At 42.3% G+C, this 25,056-nt stretch overlaps 1 protein-coding gene across 6 annotated transcripts in view; it reads right to left on the reverse strand.

Annotated features, from left to right (window-relative positions):
* Otud7b (OTU deubiquitinase 7B) overlaps positions 1-25,056 on the reverse strand; it is a 53,194-nt gene that overhangs the window by 7,394 nt on the left and 20,744 nt on the right. For 4 of the 6 annotated variants that reach the window (XM_052179721.1, XM_052179719.1, XM_052179717.1 and 1 more), the window contains 8 exons: positions 16,456-16,606; positions 11,436-11,624; positions 10,328-10,555; positions 8,084-8,185; positions 7,337-7,464; positions 1,092-1,204; positions 599-726; positions 32-181 (listed from right to left, as the gene is read on the reverse strand). In XM_052179721.1, the coding sequence (XP_052035681.1) occupies positions 32-181; positions 599-726; positions 1,092-1,204; positions 7,337-7,464; positions 8,084-8,185; positions 10,328-10,555; positions 11,436-11,624; positions 16,456-16,540 (1,123 nt within the window). In that variant the 5' untranslated portion in view covers positions 16,541-16,606. Of the gene's footprint in view, positions 1-31; positions 182-598; positions 727-1,091; positions 1,205-7,336; positions 7,465-8,083; positions 8,186-10,327; positions 10,556-11,435; positions 11,625-16,455; positions 16,607-18,052; positions 18,076-22,058; positions 22,213-25,056 lie in introns of those variants that run through there. The other 2 variants (XM_052179722.1, XM_052179720.1) reach the window with 2 other exon arrangements.

A 25,056-nucleotide genomic window follows, 5' to 3' on the forward strand; every position in this document is an offset into this window, starting at 1 on the left:
AAACCAGCCACAGACTGACTGGGCGCTGCACCTTGTTCCTTGGCGCTGTCCTTCTGCTCCATCGACACAAGCGCAGAGAAGTGGGCCTGATCATAGGCGAGCACCAGAGGGGATCGGTGACACTGGCTGGCTGGGACCTCCAATGGCAAATAGATCCCTCCAAATGGGATAGGGGCAAATGCTGTAGGAAACCACGTAAGTTATTACCAAGCTGAGACACTTGCCTACTTCAGTTTCTCTACCCTACTTCTCTCTGAAAGACTTATTATTTTAAATCATGCATACTCATGGGTGTTTGTGTGGGGGCATGGACATGGGTGTGTGAATGTCAGGTGCCCTGGAGATGGAGTTATAGACAGGTGTGAGCTACCCAATGTGGGTGCTCAGAACTCAACTTGGGTCCCCTGCAAGAGCAGCTCAAGCTTGTTGAGCCACTTCTCCAGCCCTTTAATCCCACTTTTCAACTGAGCATCCCATCCCAATTAATCCCAAGAGCTTTTGCTTGAATCTCTTGAGAAGTTTTAACTGTTTTAATGTATAGCCCAAGGCTCCACACATAGGAGCTTTGAGGGAGAATGAAGATGAGCGGCTGACTCACCTTCCCCTCCGGAGTCCCTCAGCATGGTGTCTGCCACGACCACTATGGGCCTCTTGAGCACGTGAGCAAGGACGAAGACATGGAACTCCTCTAGGCTCTCATACACCGGCTCCTCTGAACTCTCCACTCTACAGTTGTGGGAAAGAGAACGGGGGAGGCACAGCCGAAGGGAGGAGGAAGAAACAAACCAAGTCCTGAGACCAGTTCCAAGGCAAAGGAAAAGAAAGCCCTGCCCTGGTTTTCTAGCCCCAAAGCTTCCACAACAGATAGCTCTCGTCTACATGGTTGGTGCTACTTCCGTTTTACTAATAGGGAAACCCAAGAAAAGGTATGGTGCCAGAATGGTGTTACAGATCTGAAGGAAGGGGCTGGTGACATGGGTAAAGGTTCTTAGTTCCTAAGAACTAAGCTCAATCTCTGGGATTCATACAGTAGACAGAAGGAAGAACTGGCTCCTTGGATGATCCCCGCTCCCTCACCGAGACACACTTACCCACCACCACTAGCTCCGTTAGTACCCAGATGCATTCTGGGTTCACTTGAGGCAAGTTTGATCAATTCATTCCATTCCTTCTGCCACTCATCTTCTGTATACACCAGTCCTGACTGTAAAAGAGACCGTGCAGTAATGAAGGCGCAGGTAAACAGAGGCTCAGTTCTAAAAGGCAATACCTCCCCAAACCCTCTTAGTGTTACAGGTGCTCTCTATTCTCTTAGCACTTGCTTTACACTTGTACTAAATCAATTTTTTTCTCCTTTTCAGAGCGAAGACCCATAAAATGGGTTGGCTGTTTGGCTGGTTGTTTGGTTGGTTTTGAGAGAGGGTTTCACTGTGTAGGCCTGGTGTCCTGGAATTCCCTATATAGACCAGGCTGGCCTAGAACTCTTAGAGACCGGCCTGCCTCTGCCTCTGGAGTGCTAGGATTAAAGGCATGTAACACCATGCCCCATTTTGTTTCCTTTTGAGCTAGAATCTTATGTAATGTAGACTGATACTGAATTAACTACATATGGAGGTTGGCCTTGTAATTCTGATCCTCCTGCATCTATCTCCCAAATGCTGGCATTATAGGTTCATGCCACCATGTTTAGTAATCTCACATTTCTTAATCCTCTGCTCCTCTTCGCTCACTGCAATCTGACTCTATTCCACTCTCTACGCCACTGCCCCGTCCACATGCTTCACCTGACTGATAGATCCGATGGACTCTGGTTCTCATCTCTTACAGCCTTTGTGTATCTCTTTTCCTTTTACACATTCTACTTTAGCTTCCACACGACTGCTTTCTCTTAGTATCTGAATTCCCTTCCCCACAAAACTGGAGTTTTGGTAACTATTTGAGTCTTGCTTTCCTCTGGGTTATATCGTCATAGGCTGCAATCATATCTACTACATCAATATGTGCAGGACTCTGCAATTGACCCTCCCAGGCCCAAAATTCCTTTTGTTTGTTTATTTGTTTGTTTGTTTCTTTCTTTCTTTCTAAGATTTTATTTATTTATTATATGTAAGTACACTGTAGCTGTCTATCTTCAGACACACCAGAAGAGGGCATCAGATCTGGTTGTGAGCTACCATGTGATTGCTGAGATTTGAACTCAGGACCTCTGGAAGAGCAGTTAGTGCTCTTAACCGCTGAGCCATCTCTCCAGCCCTCCTTTTAATTACTATGTTAACATAGCCAGTTCACTGAAAACCACCACTTATCCACAGTAACTCTAAATTCTGTATTTTAAAATTTAAAACTTAACTCCTGTCTCTTTACATGCAACAATTATCACCCAAATATCCAAACTAAAACCCAGGAAGTTACTAAACTGTCTCTTCTCTCAGTCACCCCACAAACTCCTCAAATCCAGCAGTATTGGGATACTATATTTTTTTCCCAGTGATCAAAATCTAATAATTTGTTTCCTGGTAATAGTAATTCTCCACTGCCCATCGTATACAAGGCCTACCTCCTCCCCAACCCCCATAAGTATTTGCTCCTGATGGGCAGTGCCTCATTCTCTGCTCCTTTGTTTCTACTGCCTGCAATGACCACTCCCTATGCTCCTGGTAAATAATGCCTAATCCTTAAGAGCAAACCCTCCTCTAAGGAGTCTTTCTAAACCTCCCTAGCAAACCAGCCATTCCCTCCTCTGAACGTCCCTTTGAAAATGCTCTGTATTATTCTATAAAGACTGGCATACATCTCAGCATGCAGGAGGCAGAGACGGACAGATCCCTATGGTTCCCAAGCCTACCAGGGCTACCAAGAAGCCACACTTGGTCTATTTTGCTCTATGTTTTTAGTGGTCTATTTTATTCTATTGCTCTACAAGAAAGAATCCTGTTTTATGAAACATGGCCCAATGCCTATTATATGGTCAATAATCAATAAATCCATGCTACATAGTTATAATTTTTTAATTAAAGGATACCATACACCAATACAAATACTTTGCGCTGCCTTCTTGATTTCTGAGACATGGTGTCCCTGGGTAACCCCGTGGCGCAGCTCAGGTGGTGAGTGCTTGCCTAGCATGCAGGAAGCCCTGGGTGTCATCTGCAGCGTCAGATAAACTGGGATAATCCTGGCACTCAGGTAGAGGCAAGAAGACAAGAAGTTTACGGTGAGTCATCCTCAGCTACATAGTAAGCTGGAGGCAGACTGGGCTAGTTCAGACTCTGACAGAGTGTCTGCAGTCACACTGAGCACACGGCAGCAGCAGAACAAATGTAATAGGGACCAGTGATACTGTGAGCATATTTTACTTTAATAAAAAGGCAAAGAAATTTGCAACTTGTAAAATGCCATCATAGATTTCAGTAAACATAAAAAGGACAATGCAAAGGTTATATATGAAATGTTCCCTGATAAACATCCAGGAGAACCTGCCTCTCACTCCTTCTCTCCGTTACCTACTCCTGGTGGTGGTTTTTCCTGTTTGTTTTATTCTTGGTTTGGGTTTTCAAGGCAGGGTTTCACTGTGTAGCCCTGGCTGTCCTGGAACTCATTCTGAAGACCAGGCTGAGATCTAGAACTCAAGAGATATGCCTGTCTCTGCCTCTGGAGTACTGGGATTAAAAGCATGTGCCACTACCACCTGGCCTTTTTTTTTTTTTAAGGTTAATTTTATTTTATGTACAAGTATTTTGCCTGCATAAATGAATGTGCACCGCATGCTTGCTGGTGCCCAATGAGGTCAGAAGAGAACACTGGTCCCCCTGGAACTGGAGTTATGGACAGCTGTGAACTGACAGAACTCCTCTACAAGATCAAGTGCTGAGCTACAATCCAATCCTGCTTCCTGTTTTAATGTATACAGCCACTAGGTGGCAGGCACTCTTAACAGGTTTCACCACCAATCTCATTCAACACAAAACAAGGAAGCCCAGAAAATAAAGACTGATTTCATTTGGGTTTTGTTATCAGAAAGCTAAAAGAAGCATCTCAGGTCATTACTTTGTCTTCTTCCTGCTCCCAAGTAATGGATGAAGTCATCAACGCTCAAGCAAGACAACTGTGCACAGCACATTTCCAGTGTGAGAGGGGCAGCATGATGCCACCATAGGGAGTGACCCTCCTTCACTAGCCACTATTTTCTGTGCACACCCCGAAGAAAGGGCAGAAAACATAACAACTTGGGTATTTCTGGCTCTCCTGGATACATACTTTCATAATCTAAGCCTGTCTTTAATAGATTTAATAATCAGATTGAACACTCTTATTTTACTTTTGCTATTACTCCCACTTAATATCCGCTTTGCTCTGATGAGGTCTTGTCTTGTCCCTGGTGTGGTCAAAGCTGACATTCAGCTATAATTTATACTCAGCAAGAAGATAAAGTGATTATTGATTTTGTTTGATTTTGTTTGATTTCCAAAGTCTAGACCATCTTGGGTCTAGCTCAGGAAAAGCACTTTCTCTGAGGACCACTCCTGCTTTGGGTGATGAGAATATCAACTTGTGGCCAGGTGACGGTGGCAGCAATCGATGCACACCTTTAGTCCCAGCACCCAGGAGGCAGAGACAGATGGTTCAAGGCCAGCCTAGTCTACAGAGTGAGTTCCAGGACAGCCTGGGCTACAGAGAAACCTTGTTTCAAGAGGGGAAAAAAAGAATGTCAACTTGTGTCTTTTCCCTGTGGATTCTATCTCTGGAGCAAAAGTGAATGATCAAGGATATAGGTATAATTTTTTTCAAAGATTTATTTTGTATTTATTTGTCTCCATCAGTCATATAAGTGTGGGGGTCCACAAAGGCCAGAAGAGTGTATCATATTCCATAAAGCTGAAGTTACAAGTGGTTGTGATCCACCTAATGTGGGTACAGGGAACCAAACACCTATCCTCTATAAGAGAAACAAGTGTTCACAACCACTGAACATTTCTACAGCCAAAACAATGAGTTCTTTGTTTTAAAGAAACACAACAGTGTGTCTGTGTGTGTGTCTGTGTGTATGAAAGCCAGAAGTTGATCTCAATGTCTTCCTTGATTGATCTCTTTATTATGGAGACAGATCTTCTACTGAACCTGCAGCTTGCCAAGGTCAGCAAATCTAGGTGCCTGCCCCTTTGTCCTTGGGGTCCCATCTCTTGCCCCCTAAGTACTGAGATTATAGGCAGCCACCAACCTCTATAGCTTTATTATGGATTCTGGGAATCTGAACTTTGGTCCTCATGGTCATGTGGCAAGAGCTATATCAGGAACCACTGTAACTTCTGAGTCCCACACTGACATATAACCTTACATGTTTAGATGTAAAATTCCAAATGGCTAAAAAACAAAACTTTAGTTGTGTATTATCGCCAGTTATAATGGAACAATGAAACTTGGAGATGGGGAGAGACAATACAGGAAAAAAAAGAACCTCTGAAAAGACATTCCCATATCCAGTGTCATAAGTAATTAGTCAAAGCATGGCAAAAAGCAAAAACAAAAACAAAAATAATCCAAAGTCAGGGACTATACAGATGGCCCAACAGTTCAGAACACTTCAGATTCTGGCACCCACACTGTGCTGCTCACAACTGCCTGCTGCAATTCTAGTTCCAGAAGGTCTGACACCTTCTGCTGTCATCCAAAGGCATTTCCATGCACATGTACAAACATATATATATGAAATAAAAATACATATCAGTTACACATGAAAACAAGGTATACTAATATGGAAGATACAGAGGGGTGAGGGAGGGAGGGGGAGAAAAGGAGAGAGAGAGGAGGAAAGAGAAAGAGACAAGGAAACAGAGAAGCCTATTTATGTAAACACATGATGTCATTCTTACAGGAACGGTCAGCTTCTATAGAGAACCAGATAACACACACAATGTCATGCTCTGTGGCCATATGTCACTCTAAATTCTGTGCTTGAATAAAGAAAGCAGCTACAGCCACACCCAAAATAGGCAAAGCTGTCTTTCAGTGAAACTTTCAAAAACCCAAACTAAGGAAATAGTTGTAGTTTTCCCAGTTCCTGGTGTAGAGACAGAACATGAAACTCCATCACTACTTTCTTATATAAAAGTAATCAAATACCTGCCAAATCCCAGAATGGTAATATTTAAATTCAATTTAACCAGTATCCTTTTACATTTTTTTACCAAATTAAAGCAAAGTTGCAGACTGTAAAAACATTCAAGCATTTACATAATTAAAAACATGGGTGGCAGCCGGGCAGTGGTGGCGCACGCCTGTAATCCCAGCACTCTGGGAGGCAGAGGCAGGCGGATTTCTGAGTTTGAGGCCAGCCTGGTCTACAGAGTGAGTTCCAGGACAGCCAGGGCTATACAGAGAAACCCTGTCTTGAAAAAAGCAAATCCAAAAAAACCAAAAAAAGAGGAAAAAAAAAAAAAAACCATGGGTGGCAAGTTAGCCACCACAGCTGAAAACCTGATCCATCTCCAGATCCCATGCAGTGAAAACAAACCAATTCCTACAAGCTGTCTCTTCACTTCTACATACCGCACACACATGCATATGAAATAGATAAGTAATAAACGAATAAACACATGATTTTTTTTAGAGAATTAAAAAGCTAGAAATTATGATTTACCCATATAATCCCAGCAACTGGGAAATTGAGGCAGAACTGTTACAAATTCAATGAGAGCTTGGACTGTGTAATGAATCCCAGGCTAGCCTGGGTTACAGAGCAAGGGGAGAGGAGGGAAGGGGAAGGAAGAGGAGGAAGAGGGTGAGAGAGAAGAAGAGAGGGAAGGGAAGGGGAAAGAAGGGGGGAGGGTCTCAAAATTAATCAGGCAGGTGGGATAGACAGCTTAGCAGATAAATGCATTTGCCACCAAGCTCAATAATCTGAATTTTGATCCCTGTAATCCACACAAAAGAAAGAGAACTTGCACAAGGTGTCCTCTGACCTTCACACACACTGCAGTGATGTATGCACCCTGCACCCAACAAAGGAGTGAATAAATTGTCTAGCCTTACACTAAAAACAAGCTACAAAAATCCTAAACTTATCTGAGCTCATTAAAAATGAAAACGAACAAACAAATCCTCTACTAAGAACTCTGAGTACCTACGAGGCTTGGGAAAGCACTGTTGTGGGCAGAGGCCTTGACCTGCTGGGTTCAGCCCTCACAGCTGATCAGGAGGTGCTTGTCTATTGCATTACCTGCATGTTCTGCAATTTTCAGGAAGACACACAAGACTCAGTCTTCAGCACCAGGAGACAGTTCTCTCTGGTTCCTGGTGGGGGACTGTGGAAAGAAGGCGCCCGCCCAAGCTCACCTACCTCTTTATTCTGCTGTGTCTGCTGCCACCTCCAGCGCCTTCTCAGTGCTTCCTTCTCCACCCCCTTCTCCATCAGTGCGTACAGCGCTTTCCTCAGCACCAAGTCTCTGTCATGGAAACCCCACATCCCTGTGGGGAGAAAGCAAGGCATAGGACACTTTGTCCTGACTCACTTACTAATCCAGCCTTTGTTTTGTGGCGCTAAGAATCAAATCCAGGGTCTCAAGAGGAGCGGGATATAACTTATTCCACAAACTTCTAAGAAGCCGTGACTCCTCAGCAAACCTAACAAACCAAAATACAACAGCTGGTAAAACTGGTATGATACCACACACCTATAGCATGATGAAATGGCTAGAAAATGGGAATCCCTTCCAAAGCTAAGAATAAATATATGGAGTTATGAGTAGGCTTAATAATTTAACGTGTCAAAAAGGCCAATGAAAACATGTATTTTTATATACTAAAGGAAGCAGTAAGTATAATCTTGCCACTGTACACACAGCCGCACAAGCTCGATGACTATGCTCACTGCTATGCAAGCTCAGCTCGGAGCAGCACCTACAGTAAGGAGCCCCAGTGTTCCCACCTCTGAGGACAAAAAGCTAAGGCAGAGTTCTCTCATCCCCTAAGACTTGGTGTGAACCATCATGTCTACCTGGGATGAAGTGTAAGATGAAATCCTATGCATGATACTTGACTCAACTGCTTTCTCTGTACAGGGAGGGAAGCCACTTTTGAGACTCACCAAGAGATGCAGCATGCAGGAGGCAGTTCCCATCCCCGGTAGTTGCTAAAGGGAGCAGCCTCTGGCAGGTAGAGTCCACACTGACCCACCAATTCAAACGCCCTGCAGACATGGCAGCAGGAGAAAGGGAGAGAAGTAGATTACAAAGACTGTCAGTATAAAACTACTAGTTCTTTTTTTGAGACAGGGTCTTGCTACATAGACCAGGTTGGCTTTGAACTCATGATCCTTCTGCCTCAGCCTCCCAATAGATAATGCATGCTCTGTGTTGTTGTATGATGATGCTGCTGCTGCTGATGAAGAAACATGGTCTCCTGCAATTGAGACAGAGTTTTGAACCCACTATGCAGTTGAGGCTAGCCTTGAACTCCTGATACATCTGCCTCTATATCCTAAGTGCTGAGATTACAGGAATATAGCATTAAGCTCAGTCTCTATGACTTTATATCTTTTTATAGTTAGAATCTGTAGAACATGACTAATTAGATCATTGTGTCTTAAGTAACAACAATGCTGTCCGTGGGATCATTACACAATGGAGAAGACCTGTTTGTTTCCTGCAGTTGGTGGAAAGATGTGTACTTCTGGTCTCTGGTACATACAGACCAGCAATGCTTCTGAGTGTAATATAATAGTCAAGGAAGCTTGTACAACAAAGAATTACTTGGTACCAAATGTCAATAATGCCCAGGCTGAAATGCTGAGCTATTTAGTGTGGCCGATGCCTTCTCTCTGGCCACGAGACCACTATGTACATTAGCAGCAAAGCTCAGCTTAATTGAATCAACAAAGAAAAAGCTATGCAAAGTATATATACCCTGTATCATTTATTTATTTATGTGTATATGTCCTGCATCGTATATGGCAGTACTCAGCAGATATGTGTTGTGGCTTTAAAGTTATAAGCAAAAAGTCAAAGTGCATAAATGACCCACGCAAATTGTATTCAACTGTGAACAGCAACCTCCCAAATCCATTCACAGGAGGGATGATTTTACAAATGACACTTCAAAATTTTCTTGAGCAATTAAGGTCCACAAAAGGAAAGAAACAGCTTATGATTTCAGACCCAGATACAATTAACACTGGATACAGAGTGGAAAAGCCCCCTGTCCCTGCTCCCACCTCCAATCTTTTCTCCATAGGAACTTAAAATTTTTTAAAATATATTCATTTAAGGCATGTGTCTGAGTGTTTTGTCGGTTTGTACGTCTACATCCCACAGGAATGCCTGGCATCCTCAGAGGTCAGAAAAGGGTACCGGATCTCCTGGAACTAGAGTTGCAGACAGTGAGCTGCCGTGAGCACTGGAGACAAAACCTCAGCCATCTGGAAGCCGGGGCTCGTAAGTGTGGAGCCATCTCTCTAGTCCACCATGGGGATTTTTTTTTAATTTTTTCTCTTTTGAGACAGAATCTCACTATGTACCCATGGCTGGCGCAGAGCTTGATATATGGCCTCAAACTCAGAAAAGATCTGCCTGCTTCAGGCTCCGGATGCTGAGACTGAACAAAGGTATATACTACCAAGCCTGGTCTTTTTCAATCCCTATCACTCCTGCAAGGATTTTTTTTTAATACATAAATTCTTCCCCAAATTCCCAGCTGCCATACTGTTTTACACTAGTTATTTTTCTTAATTACCTTTATTTAGTGTGGCGTTTACAAACATCGGCACATGTGCATGTCACAGCACTGTGTGGAGATGAGAAAACAACCTGAGGACGTCAGGTCTCTCCTTCTACAGTGTGGGTGCCAAGGATCAAACTCAAGTGTCAGGCCTTGGTGGCAAATGCCTTTACCCACGGAGCTATCTTGCTTACCCAAATTAAGTTAATGTTAATTTAAAATGGAGTCAGTTAATAAAGTAAATAAATGTAAGGGAAAGATTCACAGGAATACATGTGACTTACAGTGCATCGTCACAGCTTTGGTCCTCTGTTTTTGCAAAGGTGCTGAATAGCCAACTGTAATCAATTATTTTTGTTCACATATTGATTTTTAGGTATCAATCACTAAACCTTTTACATACATATCTGGTTTTCCTTCTATTAAATAGGAACTTTTCAAAGTGTCTAAATTTTGTTCCAATCCCCTTCCCCAATACCTAGCTAATTTTTATTCTTTATCTCAGTACATGTACCTGAGTCCTATCTGACAGAAATCAATCTTACACTTAAAGAGGAGGCTACTGACGAAGGCTTTATGTAGAGGAGATAACGCTGAGGAGAAGACACCCACTGACCTGCTTGTTCCAGGGCAACCAGCATGGACTGCTCAATGAGGTCCCTCTCTATGAAGCTGCGGAAGTCTTCTTTGTACACAGTGAGGTCTGGAAGCTGGAAGGCACAGATGGGCATTTCCAGGGGGTGCTCACTGCTCCCCCCACCCCCACCATTGGAGGAGACATGGGAGCGAGCGAGGGAAACAATGCTGGAGCTGGCGTGGGAGATGCCCCTAGACAGGCGTTTTTCTGCAATGAGAAACGGAGTCGCCTTAGAACATACACAATTCTCTCTGAGAATTCGCCACAGATGTAGGGTACTTACTGTTTGACAGTTTCCAGTCAAGGAAAAATTGTATCTAGCCAGCTACTTCTCAACTTCCTATTTTTTCTCAAGCCAAATACAAATACAAAAAGAAGGATACCAAAAACGTATCCTTCTTTCTAGCCTTGTCTGGGGTTTCCCTAACCTTCCTTTTCCTATGACTTTATCTGTGACTCCCATTTTTCAATATGAATGTGAGCTGTTCACTTAGCAACTTAGTCATTTTTTTTTAATGGGAAAAACAAGGAAGAGAAATGGGCTTTCATTAGGCTGGATTTTGGCAAAGAATCTCCCTAGGGTCTTAAAGGATGTAGAAAGGGTCTCCATTAAAGAAAAGAGACTAAAAAGTATCACTAATTACATCTATATGACTTTCTGTAACTTTTATTGATATACATATTTGTCAGAAATTTAGAGAGTCAAATTTTAATATGCCAGAGAGTAAAGCACTAATGTAAACTGTGCTTCCCCAAATAATTCTGTTTTAAGTACAGGGCACCTGCAATGTCCCAGCCCATGTAACATTATGAGCAAAATTGGTCAATGTAATATTATGTTTGCACAGCTTCAAGTACTTGGGTGAGTATCACAAGGGGAAAGGGGCTCCAATGCTAGGCAGGTGTCCTCACCCAGTACTGGCCAGAGATGATGCAAAGAATGCACTACGGTCTCAGGTCATTTACAGAGAGTTACAAAGTAACTGTTGGGTTTGGCTGGGAAGAGAGGAAGGAATGAGAATCTCTCTAAAGGAACACACAGGTACTTCCTACTCCACATACAAAACCTTAGTCCTCTGAGCAATACCTTGAATGATGTCATCCTGTCTCTGAAGGATGGGCCGAGAAGGGCGAGTGGGCTCTCTATCCGAACCCCCTTTTTCAGGGGTCTTAGGGCAAGTACTCCCTCCACTAAAGGGTGGGGACAGGTTCCCAGCATGGACTTGGCGCAACTGTTCAAAATCACTGAGGGCAGCACTCACATCCCAGTTCTTTCCTAACAGGAGAAAAAACAAGAAACATATAATAGATCCAGAGTATTAAGAAACTAGGGAGCCGGGCGGTGGTGGCACATGCCTTTAATCCCAGCACTTGGGAGGCAGAGGCAGGTGGATTTCTGAGTTCGAGGCCAGCCTGGTCTACAAAGTGAGTTCCAGGACAGCCAGGGCTACACAGAGAAACCCTGTCTCGAAAAAACCAAAAAAAAAAAAAAAAAAAAAAAAAAAAAAAGAAACTAGGGAAGACACAGAAAGACCATTCTTTTCTTTCTCTCTCTCTCTCTCTCTGGTTTTTTGGATTTGTTTTTTTCTCTGTGTAGCCCTGGCTGTCCTAGAACTCACTATGTAAACCAGGCTGGCCTCGAACTCAGAAATCCACCTGCCTCTGCCTCCTAGAGTGCTGGGATTACAGGTGTGTGCCGCCACCGCCCGGCCAGGAAGACCATTCTAAACATCCTAGCACAATTAAGCAAACTAGGTCTGGCAGCACAAGCTTATAAAGCGAAACCTCAGGAGGCTGAGGCAGGAGGATTGGAAGTTTTGAAGCCAGTCCGAGCTACCTAAGACTCAGTTTCAGAACACCTCCTGTCAAAATTAACCTAATAACATCATATTCATGTACAGTACAATTTTATTTTAACTTTCTTCTCCTTGCACTTTAACTTTCTTCAATGTGAAACACCAATTTTCTTTATTGTCTATTTCCTATATAAGGTACACAATGGTAAAACTTTGTCTCTAAACTCAAAGAACCCTTTTTGAGACCTGGTTACATAAAATGTTACTTCTTTCACAGACAAAGGGAACAAGCTTACAGAAGTACCAAAACTTGCTCAAAGTCTCAGTTAGTTTGTAGTAGGCTCGGAAGACTCTAGGATGTCCTAAGACACTTAAGAGTACATACAGAGTGACGTCCCCAGTGCGGAGCTGCGAGATGACATGGCACAAGGCGCTAGCTGGACGGCTCCCGCTTTAAAACAGCACTGTGTTTGAAATGACTACGGGATGGAGTTTTCCCATCACTTTCTCTATTTAAATTATTTAACACAGGTTGAACTGTCTGCACTTCTGTTACTCTAGCTGCTACAGCCTTGGTTTAACTTTTCACCCAGTATCCTACACTGCCAATCTACTCAAGGAATCTCACAAGATTCATTTTTCTAAAGCACATTTAGGTCTGTGTTAGAAATCTTTATGTGATGATTCATTACTACTACAAAAGGCTCCTTGGCCCAATACTGAAGGCTTTCTACAGCCTCTCCTATTTTCTGCCTTTTTCTTCTGTGCTGCAATTTATTTGTGAAAAATATAGATAATAATACTAGTATGCCATGTGACGGTTTCCTCCAGGCTGGATGTGACCATTGCCATCCAACATCCTCTTCTAACTTCCTTGGACATTAGGCATGCACATACATATAAAATAAAAACAATCTGGGTTGTTTATTATTATTATTATTATTAATTATTATCATTTTCTCTTGGTAGGGGAGATGGTAATGAGGCTAATAAGGTTTATAAGGTTCCTCTGCTGCCCAAAAATATGTAAGCATTTAACAACTGCTGAGAAAACAGAGTCTGGTGGTATAGCTGCCCACAGTTACCCATATCCTTGGCATGCTACCCAAGCTCCTGAAGGAACCTCAAATAAGCTCTGGTTCTGCGGGTAGACTTGGGTGATCTGCTCCCTTCTCTGGATAGAAGCAGACTCCCCAGAAAAGGCTGTACAGTGGTGTGCCTGCAGCAGGGTGCTGTTCAGAAGGTTAAATGAGTTGCAAGCACACAAATGGTGCTTTATGAGCAGAATCTCAGATGCACTACTCCTTCTGTTGTCACTGTTGTCTAACCCTCCTGTTAAGCTCTACTAACTCTTCATGCTTGCTGCCTTAATTCTAACCCTCTCAACTCTCACTCTTTATGCTCTGTTCTGGTGTCCGCTGGCCTCCTTGCTGTTGCTAGACCACATCAAGACTGCTCTCCACCCACTGACTATTCTTACAGCATATAAGACACTTTTCTCCAGCATATCCACATAGCTAAATCTTTGTAAGCTTCAGGTATCTGTTCAAATACCTAAGTTCTCCTCTGACTGCCCAGTTTAAAATCATGTTTACCTCAATACTCAGCTCATCTTTTTCCATAGACCTCCATACCCTTGAACATAATGCATATAAACTATACACATACTCCTTGTACACTAACTGTCTTTCCTACAGCATTAGGGAAGGGGTTTTTGTTTAGTACAAGCATCCAGAATAAAACCTGGCATCTAGTAGAAACTCAATAAACATTTACTAGATAAATAGAGAATATTTCCCCTAAATCAACTTGTGTACTAATAAACAGCCCATCTTGAGAACTAGATATGCATTTCCAAATGTTAGGAAACTCTTTAAAGTCCTCAGGACCTCTTACCACCAGCATGTCCAGCACCGAATGTTAATCATCTCTCCAAACTTGTACCCCTCTTCCTCTTGTGACCCCTAAATCAGTAACAGCATCACAATCTCCCCAGGCCCCAGGCCTTCAGCAGCAGCTCCTCACTGCTGCGCAGGCCCTCCTGTCTTCTCCCTCAGCTCAGCTACTCAGAGGGTTGCTTAGGTAACTCTCCAACCCAGTCCTCGTCTGTTCTTATTATCTCTGTCCTAATCCAAGTCTTCATATGCTTACCTATGTGGTAAATGGGTACAGTGTGTCCTTCCTTTGTCCCTCTAACAGGGAAACTCTCTGATAAGATTTTCTAATGAGTCTCTACTCCTAATCTCTCATTTCTTCTCATTTATTCTTTGTACTACAACCAAAACCAAAGTTAACTTTTTCTTTTTCTTTTTCTTTCTTTTTCCCCCCAAGAAAGGGTTTCTCTGTGTAGTCCTTACTCTGTAGACCAGGCTGGCCTCAAACTCAAAAATCTGCCTGCCTCTGCCTCCCAAGGGCTGGGATTACAGGCGTGCACCACCACTGCCAGGCAAGTTAACTTTTTCTTGTTTTGTTTTGGAGACAGGGTTTTATTGTGTAGACTAGTCCTGCCTTGAACTCAAGAGATCTGCTTGGCTCTGCCTCCTGAGTGCTAGGATTATGTGACACCATGCCTAGGAAAGAGTTAACTTTTTTTTTTTGTTTGTTTGGTTTTTTTGTTTTTGTTTTTGTTTTTGTTTTTGTTTTTTTTATTCCAAGACAGGTTTTCTCTGTGTAGCCCTGGCTGTCCTGGAACTCACTCTGTAGACCAGGCTGGTCTCAAACTCAGAAATCCACCTGCCTCTGCCTCCCAGAGTGCTGGGATTAGAGGCGTGCACCACCACCGCCCAGCTAAGAGTTAACTTTTTAAAGAAAATTAACAAGCTAAAGAAAGAGATAACAATAACAAGTTCTTTGATACCCTTTCTAAATGGTACCTTTTGAAAACTGTATTTATTTATTTTGTGTGTATGAATGTTCTGTCTACATGTATGTATGTGCATCGCATGCCTGCCTGGTGTCCAAAGAGGCCAACTAAAGTTGTGGACAGTTGTGAGTCACTATGTGGGTACTGAGAACTGAATCCAAGTTCTCTTAAGAGCAAATACTCTTAACTGCTAAAGCATCTCTCCAGCTACTAACTAGTATCTAACTAGTATCTAACTCCATCAGCTCCTTTCCCTCTCACCAACACTGCAGTCTAAGTCACCATTATCTCTCACCTAAACTATGGTAATATTCTTACCTGGTTTAGCAATGCCTACCTTTAATATAACCTATTAAAACATATTAAACACTTAAACTCTAAAAACCATTCTTACACTATTAAAAACTTTACTTCCAGTGAACTCAGGTTATAAATTCCTTCCTATGGCGAATAAACGCGCCCATACTCTGCTACCTGTGCACCCTGCCAGCCCCCATCACTCCTGGCCCACTCATCCCATCTCACTCACCACTCCATTACATCATCCTCTTTCCTCTTAGGGTCACCTTGTAAGCTATTTCTTCCTGAAAGCTAAATGAGATTTCCTTCTTCACATTCACAACACCCTTAGCTTTTTTTTTTTTTTTTTAAATTTTATGAGTGTTAACAACATGCAAGAAGTATTTATAACATAATTATTAAGAGTCACTCTGAAAAGCGGTCAAGGTTCAAATCCTATGTAATTTCACTGCAATTATATACCACAGCAGCTAAGAGAATAATACATCAAGTACCTTGCATATACTGGGTACACTGCACACACAATGAAACACAGCCTCTTTTTTTTTTAAAGATGTATTTATCATATGTAAGTACACTGTTGCTGTGTTTAGACACCCCAGAAGAGGACATCAGACCTCTCATTACAGATGGTTATGAGCCACCATGTGGTTGCTAGGATTTGAACTCAGGACCTTCGGAAGGATCTCTCCAGCCCCAACACATCCTCTTTTAAGAGGATGATTTTATTTTTATTTTTTCTTAATTTTGAGTGTGTTGTTGGGCATGTGTGTGGTATATATGTGTGGTGTGTGCATATAAGTACATATAGAGGCTAGAACAAGTGGGTGTATATATGTATAGTGTGTGTATAAAGGCTAGAGGTCAAGATCAGGTGTTTTTCCTTATGATATTCTAGTGGGCTAATCTAACTTTCCTCTTGACTTACCTGAACATAAATTCACGGTGAAGAAAGCTACTCAATACAGAAAAGGTGACCGGGGAATTTGTGGTTTTAGAACTATGGTGGATCACACAAAGTAGATCAACAGAAGCAACTAAAATGGAGGGCGTACAACACTCAAAACATTTTTCTGATCACCTTAAAATGTTCCAAATCACCCTAATAATATGAGATTTTGCTTTCTCTTTTCTCACTCTCTCCTTACCTTCTAGAAGATCTCGAGCCAGCCCTGGCTCTGCACCTGTGGAACGAACAAAATCCGACAGGACAGCATCCATGTCCAGGGTCATGGGGTCATCAAGTCCTCTCAGGCAGCAGGATGTGAGCAGAACATAGATCAAAATCCAGGCTCTGGCCTGAAAGGGAGAAACATGCACAAGGCTCAAGTACCCAGAACAGCATCATCACAGGCCAACTTCAACAGTCTCTTAGTGAATGGTAAACACTATTCTGGTTCTTTCGTACAAACTAAATTTTGAAACAAAGAATTTAAAATTTTTTCATTAAGAATCATATTTCATTTCTTTGGTAACAATATTTTAATGCCTACAATAACTACAAACCACTCAACAAAGCTTTGCTTCTAGTTCTTTTGTTTGCTTTGCTGTTTAAGGAGGGAGGCGCTGAGGATGCAGTCCAGGGGCTGTATACACCAGGAAGTGAGTGCTCTATACCCACCCTAGTGCCAAGTCTGCCTCTCCAGTCTAAAGGAAGGAGGCAGCTGCTGCTGCCCTAAAAAGTTCTCCAGTCTGCAATGTTCCCTAGATGGCACCAGGCTCATTTCCCTCCTGAAACATGTTTATTATTAAGGATTTTGGTTTTGTAGACAATGCTTCAGTGTGTAGCTCAGGCTAACCTCAAACGTGCAGCAATCACCCTGTCTCAGCCTTTTGAACGCTGACATTACAGGCATGTGCCACCACGCCTTGGTTTTCTTCTGAACTTACTTTAATCACTTGCTGCCTAGCCTTTGATTTTCATGTCAAATGTTTGGAAGCAGGAAGTTCTGTGTCCTCTTTACCGATATATTCCTAGAATGAATTACTAGACACATTACAAGGCATATTATTCCCTTAGTAGATACTTATTAAACAAATGAACACTATACAACAGATGACTTCAGGGCTGACTAATATTTTCGGACTTCAGGGCTGACTAATATTCTCATGCTAGCTGAGAAAACAGGAAGAATAAACTGAATGCTGAAACTACTCAAAATAACAAGCTATTCCACACTCTGAGTGGAGAGCCCATCACAACAGTGGCTAACTGCAGAACTCAGGAAACACAATCAGAAAGGATTTCTCCTCCCAGGACAAACGAGTGCCAGCTTACCTGAGAAAAGATCCCTTCTTTCAGACTTGACTTTAGCAGAAACTATGTCCCTGACCTGATGGCCTGGTACCATGCCCACATTCCTCTGCGGTTAATAGTCCCAGCTGAGAAAGCACACTAGGGCGGAGAACCACCTCTGACCACACTCATCAGTCTTACAGTGTTCCGTAGAAGGGGCTTGTTCATAACATGCCTGCCCAGGTATCCAACTGCCTCACTGCACCCACTAATCATCTTTTTTGGAAAAGACAAAACCAGAATTGTTGAAAACAGATGACCCAGACAAAACATTCCTCTGAAAACCTAAAGCCTAAGAACGAACCCCCAGAGATTTTTTTCTTCCCTCCTCTTCTATCCCTGAATACAACTTGTTTAGTAGTATGATCTGATCCCATTTTTCTACATTTTTGGATCTAGTAAAGCAAATAGCAAATTTTTGTGGGTTATAAAAATTATAAGTCTCTAACCTGATAACTGAATTGTTTTGTTGGTGGTAGTTCTTTGGATTTTGTTTTTTTTTGTTTTCTGAAAAAGAAACATCACTGTTCCTTTTAGTGCTCTAATAATACAAGATATCAATGGCTACAAGGCATGACTTATTCATATCCCTAGCCCAATACTGAGCAAGGTATCTACAATATAATAGGCAGTCAGTAAATACCTGGTGACTACATTAATTATAAACAAATTCTAATTTCCATCTGTTTCAATATCCTAAACTACTGGAACAGCTTTCTGAAGGACATGGAAAGATGCAACAGCACACACACGTTCAGTGGAACGAAGGAGGCTTGACTGAGCCACAGGCATGCAAACAATTTCCAGCCAGGTCCAGGCTCCTGAGGGAGAAGCAAACAGAAACACTGGTGTCCTGGCATTGGGGTCTCACATGGTAACGGAAGGTAGGCCATCGATTCCAAACTTCTAAAGTAAACAAATAACCCTTATCTGGAAAGACTGGCTCTTCAGCAAAAATGTGAAGCACTAAAGCAATCTTCTTAGCAGTTCATTCTTGTATTGGATTCTCCAATACATGCTGTGGACTGTGCCCTTCGCCCAACAGGTAAGGACAACAGCTCAAGTTACAACATCACAACACCTGGCTGATGCTTCTCAAATTCCAAATGAGGATACTGAAGCCAAGACTCAGCTAGCTCTGTCTCACACACAGAAAGGGAAACCCCAAACAAAGAACCAAACATAACCTTCAGCTTTTCAAATAAAAGGGAGGCAGCACTCAAATATTTGTTGACTGTGTGGTTTATAGAAAAACATCCAGTTTTCCTAGTAGAAGGGCTGTCACCAATTACTCAGTCCCATGTCTGACCCCACCAAAGAACTCTTCTTTTACATCTCTAGCCGATCGTCCAGTTCCCAAGTGAATACAAGCTCTGACAGGGAGCTCATTACTTTCAGATCCAAGTTGTTTTTTTCTAAATAAAAGCCAAACCTATCGCTACACTCCTCCCTCTAATAATGTTCATATAATGGTTCTTATTCAGTTCTACTGAACAACAAAATTAACTCGTGAGGATGGACTTTGCAGCAGGAATTAAGTAGTACTTTACACAATTACCTGTTGCAGCCCGACATCATTCTCATAAGCCAGGTGGCTTTACAGACTCTTCCCTTGGGTCTGTAGTGACTTGTACCTATATCATTTCTAAATGTTGGTGCTGACCATAACTTAAACTCAACATGCTGCACAGACAGAGCACCTTCTTGCCCCTGCTTCGCCTCCATGCTCTCCTGAAGACAGAAACCAAGAACTAAAAGGAACAAGTTAGTATTCCTTAAGCTCTTTCAATGACAACACAACATCTGTGCACTCAGCAGCACACAAAAGGTACTGGGTTGGATCCCTAGCAACACCTCCTGCCAACTGTCACACACACTGTCTTATTGCTCAACAATGAAAGCAAAAAGCCAGGTGAATAGCTTGTCTGAATGTAGAAAGTCTGGATGCATCTCTTCCTGCTAGCCTCCACTGTTTCCAAAGGGATGACGGCTGACACAGAAAGGGAGCACAGTCGCACTGGCTAAAGGCTCCTGTGTCCTCACTTCAAGTCCTATCATTTTCCTGAGAAATTTTAATGCTCATCTGTAATCCATCTACCTTAGAGTTTCATAATATCTAAAAACCTTCATCTCTATTGAGATAATTCAGATGTAAACTCTGCCATTTCCTGAACCATTTCCTCTGGCAGTCTAGCATTTTACTCTACTTTTTTTTTTTCTTAAAGACAGTGCCTCTACATAGCCTTCAATGGCCCAGAGCATCCTCTATAACCCAGGCTGGCCTCCCACTTGTGATCTTCCTTTCTACCTTTGCCTCCTGGGTATGAGGATTACATGTGCAACCACCACACCCAGCTTCCAGCTCTTCTCCATTCTAAAACGACTTTGTTAGTCTCTAGGACATTTATTCCTTAACCGCATTATGCTTGGGACAATAAAAAGTCCATCAACTGCCAACGGAACATTGGGTACTATGCTCAAGATTAAACATCAACAGTGAACCAGACACAGTTCCCATGTTTATAAAACATCTACAATAAAAAGGAAAAAATTATAAAATCTTATAATAATAAATACCAGAGAGGAGAGAAGTTCTCCCGTAAGGAGGAAGAAGCCGCCACAGGGACCTGGTACTAAACTAAGAACTGGACAGTGAGCAACTGGAGAGACAGTCTGGGATTAAGATGGCTCCAAGCCAATATCAAAACTCTGAACTCTGTGAGAGGTGAGAGCTGTAGAAAACACAGACAGGACACAGTAGATAAACCCTGGTAAAGCTTGAGGTTCTTGAGTTGCGAGCATGGGTGGAAAAGAATCAGAAATGAATTATTAACACACCAGAATGAAAAGGTTTTAAAGACTTTTGCCTTTGCTGTTGTTACAATCATACTGATTCTGGTGGGAAGAAACTCAAACAGCACTGTGGACTTAGGAAATTAATGCTAAGGAGATATGATGAAGTATGTTACGATGATAGCAGAGAGTAGGAAACCTGAATAGACTCTCTTCTTGTCCCTTCTTGCAGACTTGAAAGGGAAACCAATTATTGATCATTTAAATAATCGGGGGAAAAAACTAGCTCCTTTTTAAAAGATTTATTTATTTTCACTTTATGCATGAGTGTTTTATCTACAAGTATGTATGTGTATTACATATATGTCTGGTGCTCAGAGGCCAGAAAAGGTCACTGGATTCCTAGAGCCTAGAATTATAGATAGTTGTGAGCCACCATGTGGGTGTTGGGAACCAAACTCAGGTTTTCTCCAAGAGCAACAAGTGCTCTTAACCACTAGGCCACTTCTACTTCTCAAAACCTAGATTCTTTCTTTCCTTCTTTCCTTCTTTCCTTCTTTCCTTCTTTCTCTCTCTCTCTCTCTCTCTCTCTCTCTCTCTCTCTCTCTCTCTCTCTCTCTCTCTCCTCGAGACAGGGTTTCTCTGTGTGGCCCTGGCTGTCCTGGAACTCACTCTGTAGACCAGGCTGGCCTTGAACTCAGAAATCCGCCTGCTTCTGCCTCCCAAGTGCTGGGATTACAGGCGTGCGCCACCACCGCCCAGCTTCTTTCTTTCTTTCTTTTTTAATTGATCTACATAGCTTTTTAATTTGAAATGATTTATGTAAACGTTTATTTTAATGAATTTACAAAAATTTAAAGATCTAAAAGTAAAGTTAGGCATTTTTAAGATTTCTTATCACTCTGATAACAAAGTTCAACGAATTGTGTGCCTTAAATACCACTTTGCAGTTTTCTACTCTTTTTTTAAATCATTTTATTCATTTACATCTCAAATGAGAGCTCCCTTCCAGGTTTCCCCTCTACAACCTCCTCATCCTGTCCCTTCTCTTCCCCCTCCTCTTTTCCTCCACCCACCCACCCACCCACCCACCAACCTACTCCTGCCTCACCTGCTCTAGCATCCCCCTACTGGGGCATTAAGCCTCCACAGGACCAAGCGTCTCTCCTCCCTCCGATGCTGGATAAGGCCATCCCCTGTTACATGTGTATTTGGAACCATGGATCCTCCATGTATTATACATACTCTTTGGTTGGTAAGACCTAGTTTCTTTTTTTTTTTTTGGTTTTTGAGACAGGGTTTCTCTGTATAGCCCTGGCTGTCCTGGAACTCACTCTGTAGACCAGGCTGGCCTTGAACTCAGAAATCCGCCTGCCTCTGCCTCCTAAGGGCTGGGAAAGGCCTAGTTTCTTTATCACTCTGTTTTAGCTACCCAACTCGGAGGGATAAGCTACTCAATTTCTCTACCACTAGTTGGAGTTACTGAGCATAAGATCAAATAATTCTATAGATCAATATGCCAAATAAAGTGGATTTAGTTTTCTCTTTCATCAAAACACCATTGTCTTCCACTTGACTGTTACAGCACGCAGTTGTCTCAGGACCATCTCACACCTTCACCACTTCCCCTGAGCCTCCTAGCCAAGAAGCTGTCTCACTTACTCTTTTTTGTTTTTTGGGTTTTGTTTGTTTGTTTGTTTGTTTTTCCGAGACAGGGTTTCTCTGTGTAGCCCTGGCTGTCCTGGAACTCACTCTGTAGACCAGGCTGGCCTCTGCCTCCCAAGTGCTGGGATTAAAGGTGTGCACCACCACCACCACCACCGGCTGTCTCACTTACTCTTAGCAAAGGATCTTGCTCTCACTGGAAAAGAAACAAACAAACAAAACAAAAACAAAAACAAAAGAAAATGATAAAGCAAGGCAAAAAGGACCTCCTTTAGATCCCCCCACCTCCCCCTTCTTGCACTTTTGTGGTGGTTTGAATAAGAATGACCCCCACAGGCTCATATATTTGAATGCTTAGTCAACAAGCAGTGGGTTAGGAAGAAGTGTGTCCCTGGGGGGTAGGCGCTGAGGCCCAGGCCAAGCCAGGATTGTCTCTCTGTTTCTCTCTCTGCCTGTGGAGCAGTTTGGAACTCTTCAGCTACTGCTCTGACACTTAAGTACACCATGCTCCCCACCATGATAATGGATTAAACCTCTGAACTGTAAGCAAGTCCTACTTGAATGCTGTTTTCTGGGAGCTGCCTTGACTGTGGTGTCCTCACAGCAATAGAATAATGAATAAGATGTTACTGTCCCCTTCCTAACTATAGTATTCCCCTGTCGCTACTTTCTTAACCTATGCTTAGTTCTCACCCTTCTCCAATGGGCTTCTCCAGGAGGACAGTGGCATCCCAGGAACCATCACCACAATCCTCCTCCTCCTCAGCTCTCCTTGTAGCCTCCTAGATCACCTTGGGGACTCTGCCTAGTACTGCACCAAGGTAAGCACAGTTCTTGCCATAAGCCCTCCATTTCTAACTCTGCAGCATCTCTTTGAGAAACTTCATTTTCAATCCTGGCCACCCAAATGTTGTTGATTTTTAAAGATATCCAGAGTATCAAATTCTTTCTGCCTTGCTCGAGAAGCCCCAGACACTTCAACCTAGACATTAAAAACAAATTCTTCTCTCCTCTCTCTCCTCCACCATTTCCAGCTATCGCAGTATTTTCTAATCTAGCAAATGGAGCATCACTCCAAGCACTGAGCTGCAAGCCAGGAAAGCATGCTGTCTTTTCCTCTTCTGCCTTACCCTCATCAATTACCACTCACACAGCTTTTCAAATATACCTTTATATTGGATGTTAAATCCATCCAATGCCTTTAACAAGCTTTTATATCTCTTTTGAAAACTGGGACCCAGAAAAGAACTTCCTTGGGTTCAATCTCTATAAATAATCAATCTCTATAAACATCTGATATACCTGATCAATCTCTATAAACATCTACTATAAAGAATTATTTAACGTGACAATACATCCCAGTGCTCAAAATTCTTCAAAGGCTCCATGAGCAAAATTTAACATCTAAATGCTATATACCACACAAAAGCCCTTCATGACTGGGCTCTCCCTCCCATTAGCTCCACCAAGTGTACTTCAGATCTCAGTCGCTGTGCAGACTGAAAGGACTGCTGGGCTTCTTCCTATTCTCGAAGACCCATCTCAGTGCCACCTCATTTGCAAAGTATTCTCTGAACTCCACTTTCCCCTTGGTATTCACAACAGAACTTTGCCTTCCACATCACCATTTCCCCATAGCACAAAGATTTTGTTTATTTACATGTTTGTGTCTCCACTAAACAGCAGCAATATGAGGGCAAAACCTATTTTAATTCTCCTGGGTCTCATTCACTACCAGGTACACAATTTTCATTCCAATAAACTGAAATATATTTGTGTATTTGTATAGAGCTCAACTACAGACAGAAGGACAAACACAACGCGCACGTGCGCACGTGCACACACACACACACACACAGTATTACACATAGGTAAATTTACAATGGCTTATCTTTAAGACATTTTAGTTGGTATAGCTTCTCTTCCCTAATGATTGCTTTACCTCCGACTAACACTGCATTAAAGCCCATCTGTACATACTAAGTCCCCAACAACTTAGTAAGAGAGAAGAACCTGAGCTTAAATGCTGTTGGGAGCTAACAGATCTCTGCTGAAGTGCTTGAGAAACTCCTGTCACCATGCTCCTAAGCCTCCATGTTCTCACCCTGCACGCTCTCTCTGGCCCCACCAGTGCACTGGAGCAGCCTCTGTGTCTACTCCAACTCCTCTCAAACCTCACTGAAAAAAAACACATACACATTTAAGATTCAAGAATTTTCAAAGGTCAGAGACTTCTCCATGCTTATGATGTCAACTCCTAGGAATCCAGACAGAGAGAGAGGAGGGCAGGGACACAATTCTTCCTAAGGTGGGAGGGAGAGATGAATGATTGTTTTGGCAGGCAGTCTTTAGTTAATACAGGTCCTTCCAAAACACAAAAATGTAACCTTTCAGAAAGAAAGAGAATATGACCAACTTCCACTCTCGAAGGACCCATGTAACATTTAATTGAAACAAAGTTAAAGAAATTAACTCATTTAAGTGAAATTATTTCACTTAAATTTTCAAACAACTCTAGGAGGTTAATATCATTAACCTCATATTACACATAATGACAAGCTCACAGAGGCTTGGGGGTTCCCTCAACATCACACAGTACAAGGTAACTAAGCAGACTATTTACAAGTCAGTCTACCCACAACAGAGACCAGTACCTACTCTAATAGCACACATCATCTGCAGAGGATGGAAGAACATGGCCAATCTAGTCACTCATACATGAGTCCACCCTCACTGCCCAGACTCTCTCAACTCCACACTCAAAGAATTGACTCTGGGTTCAGACACTTCTTGTTACAAATCTAGATCTAACATTTTAGGACTGTGTAACCCTGGAATACAACTATTTTGTGCCACATTTTCTTCACATATAAAATGAAAATACATAGTTCATAACTTTTGTTTGGATTATAAATATTTATAATCTTTAGAGTAATACATGATATATCCTTAAGAAATGTAAACTGCCTACTTTGTGCCCAAATCCTTGTCACGA

The sequence above is a fragment of the Apodemus sylvaticus genome, chromosome 4, assembly GCF_947179515.1.
Source record: "Apodemus sylvaticus chromosome 4, mApoSyl1.1, whole genome shotgun sequence".
In the NCBI taxonomy this organism is placed as follows: domain Eukaryota; kingdom Metazoa; phylum Chordata; class Mammalia; order Rodentia; family Muridae; genus Apodemus; species Apodemus sylvaticus.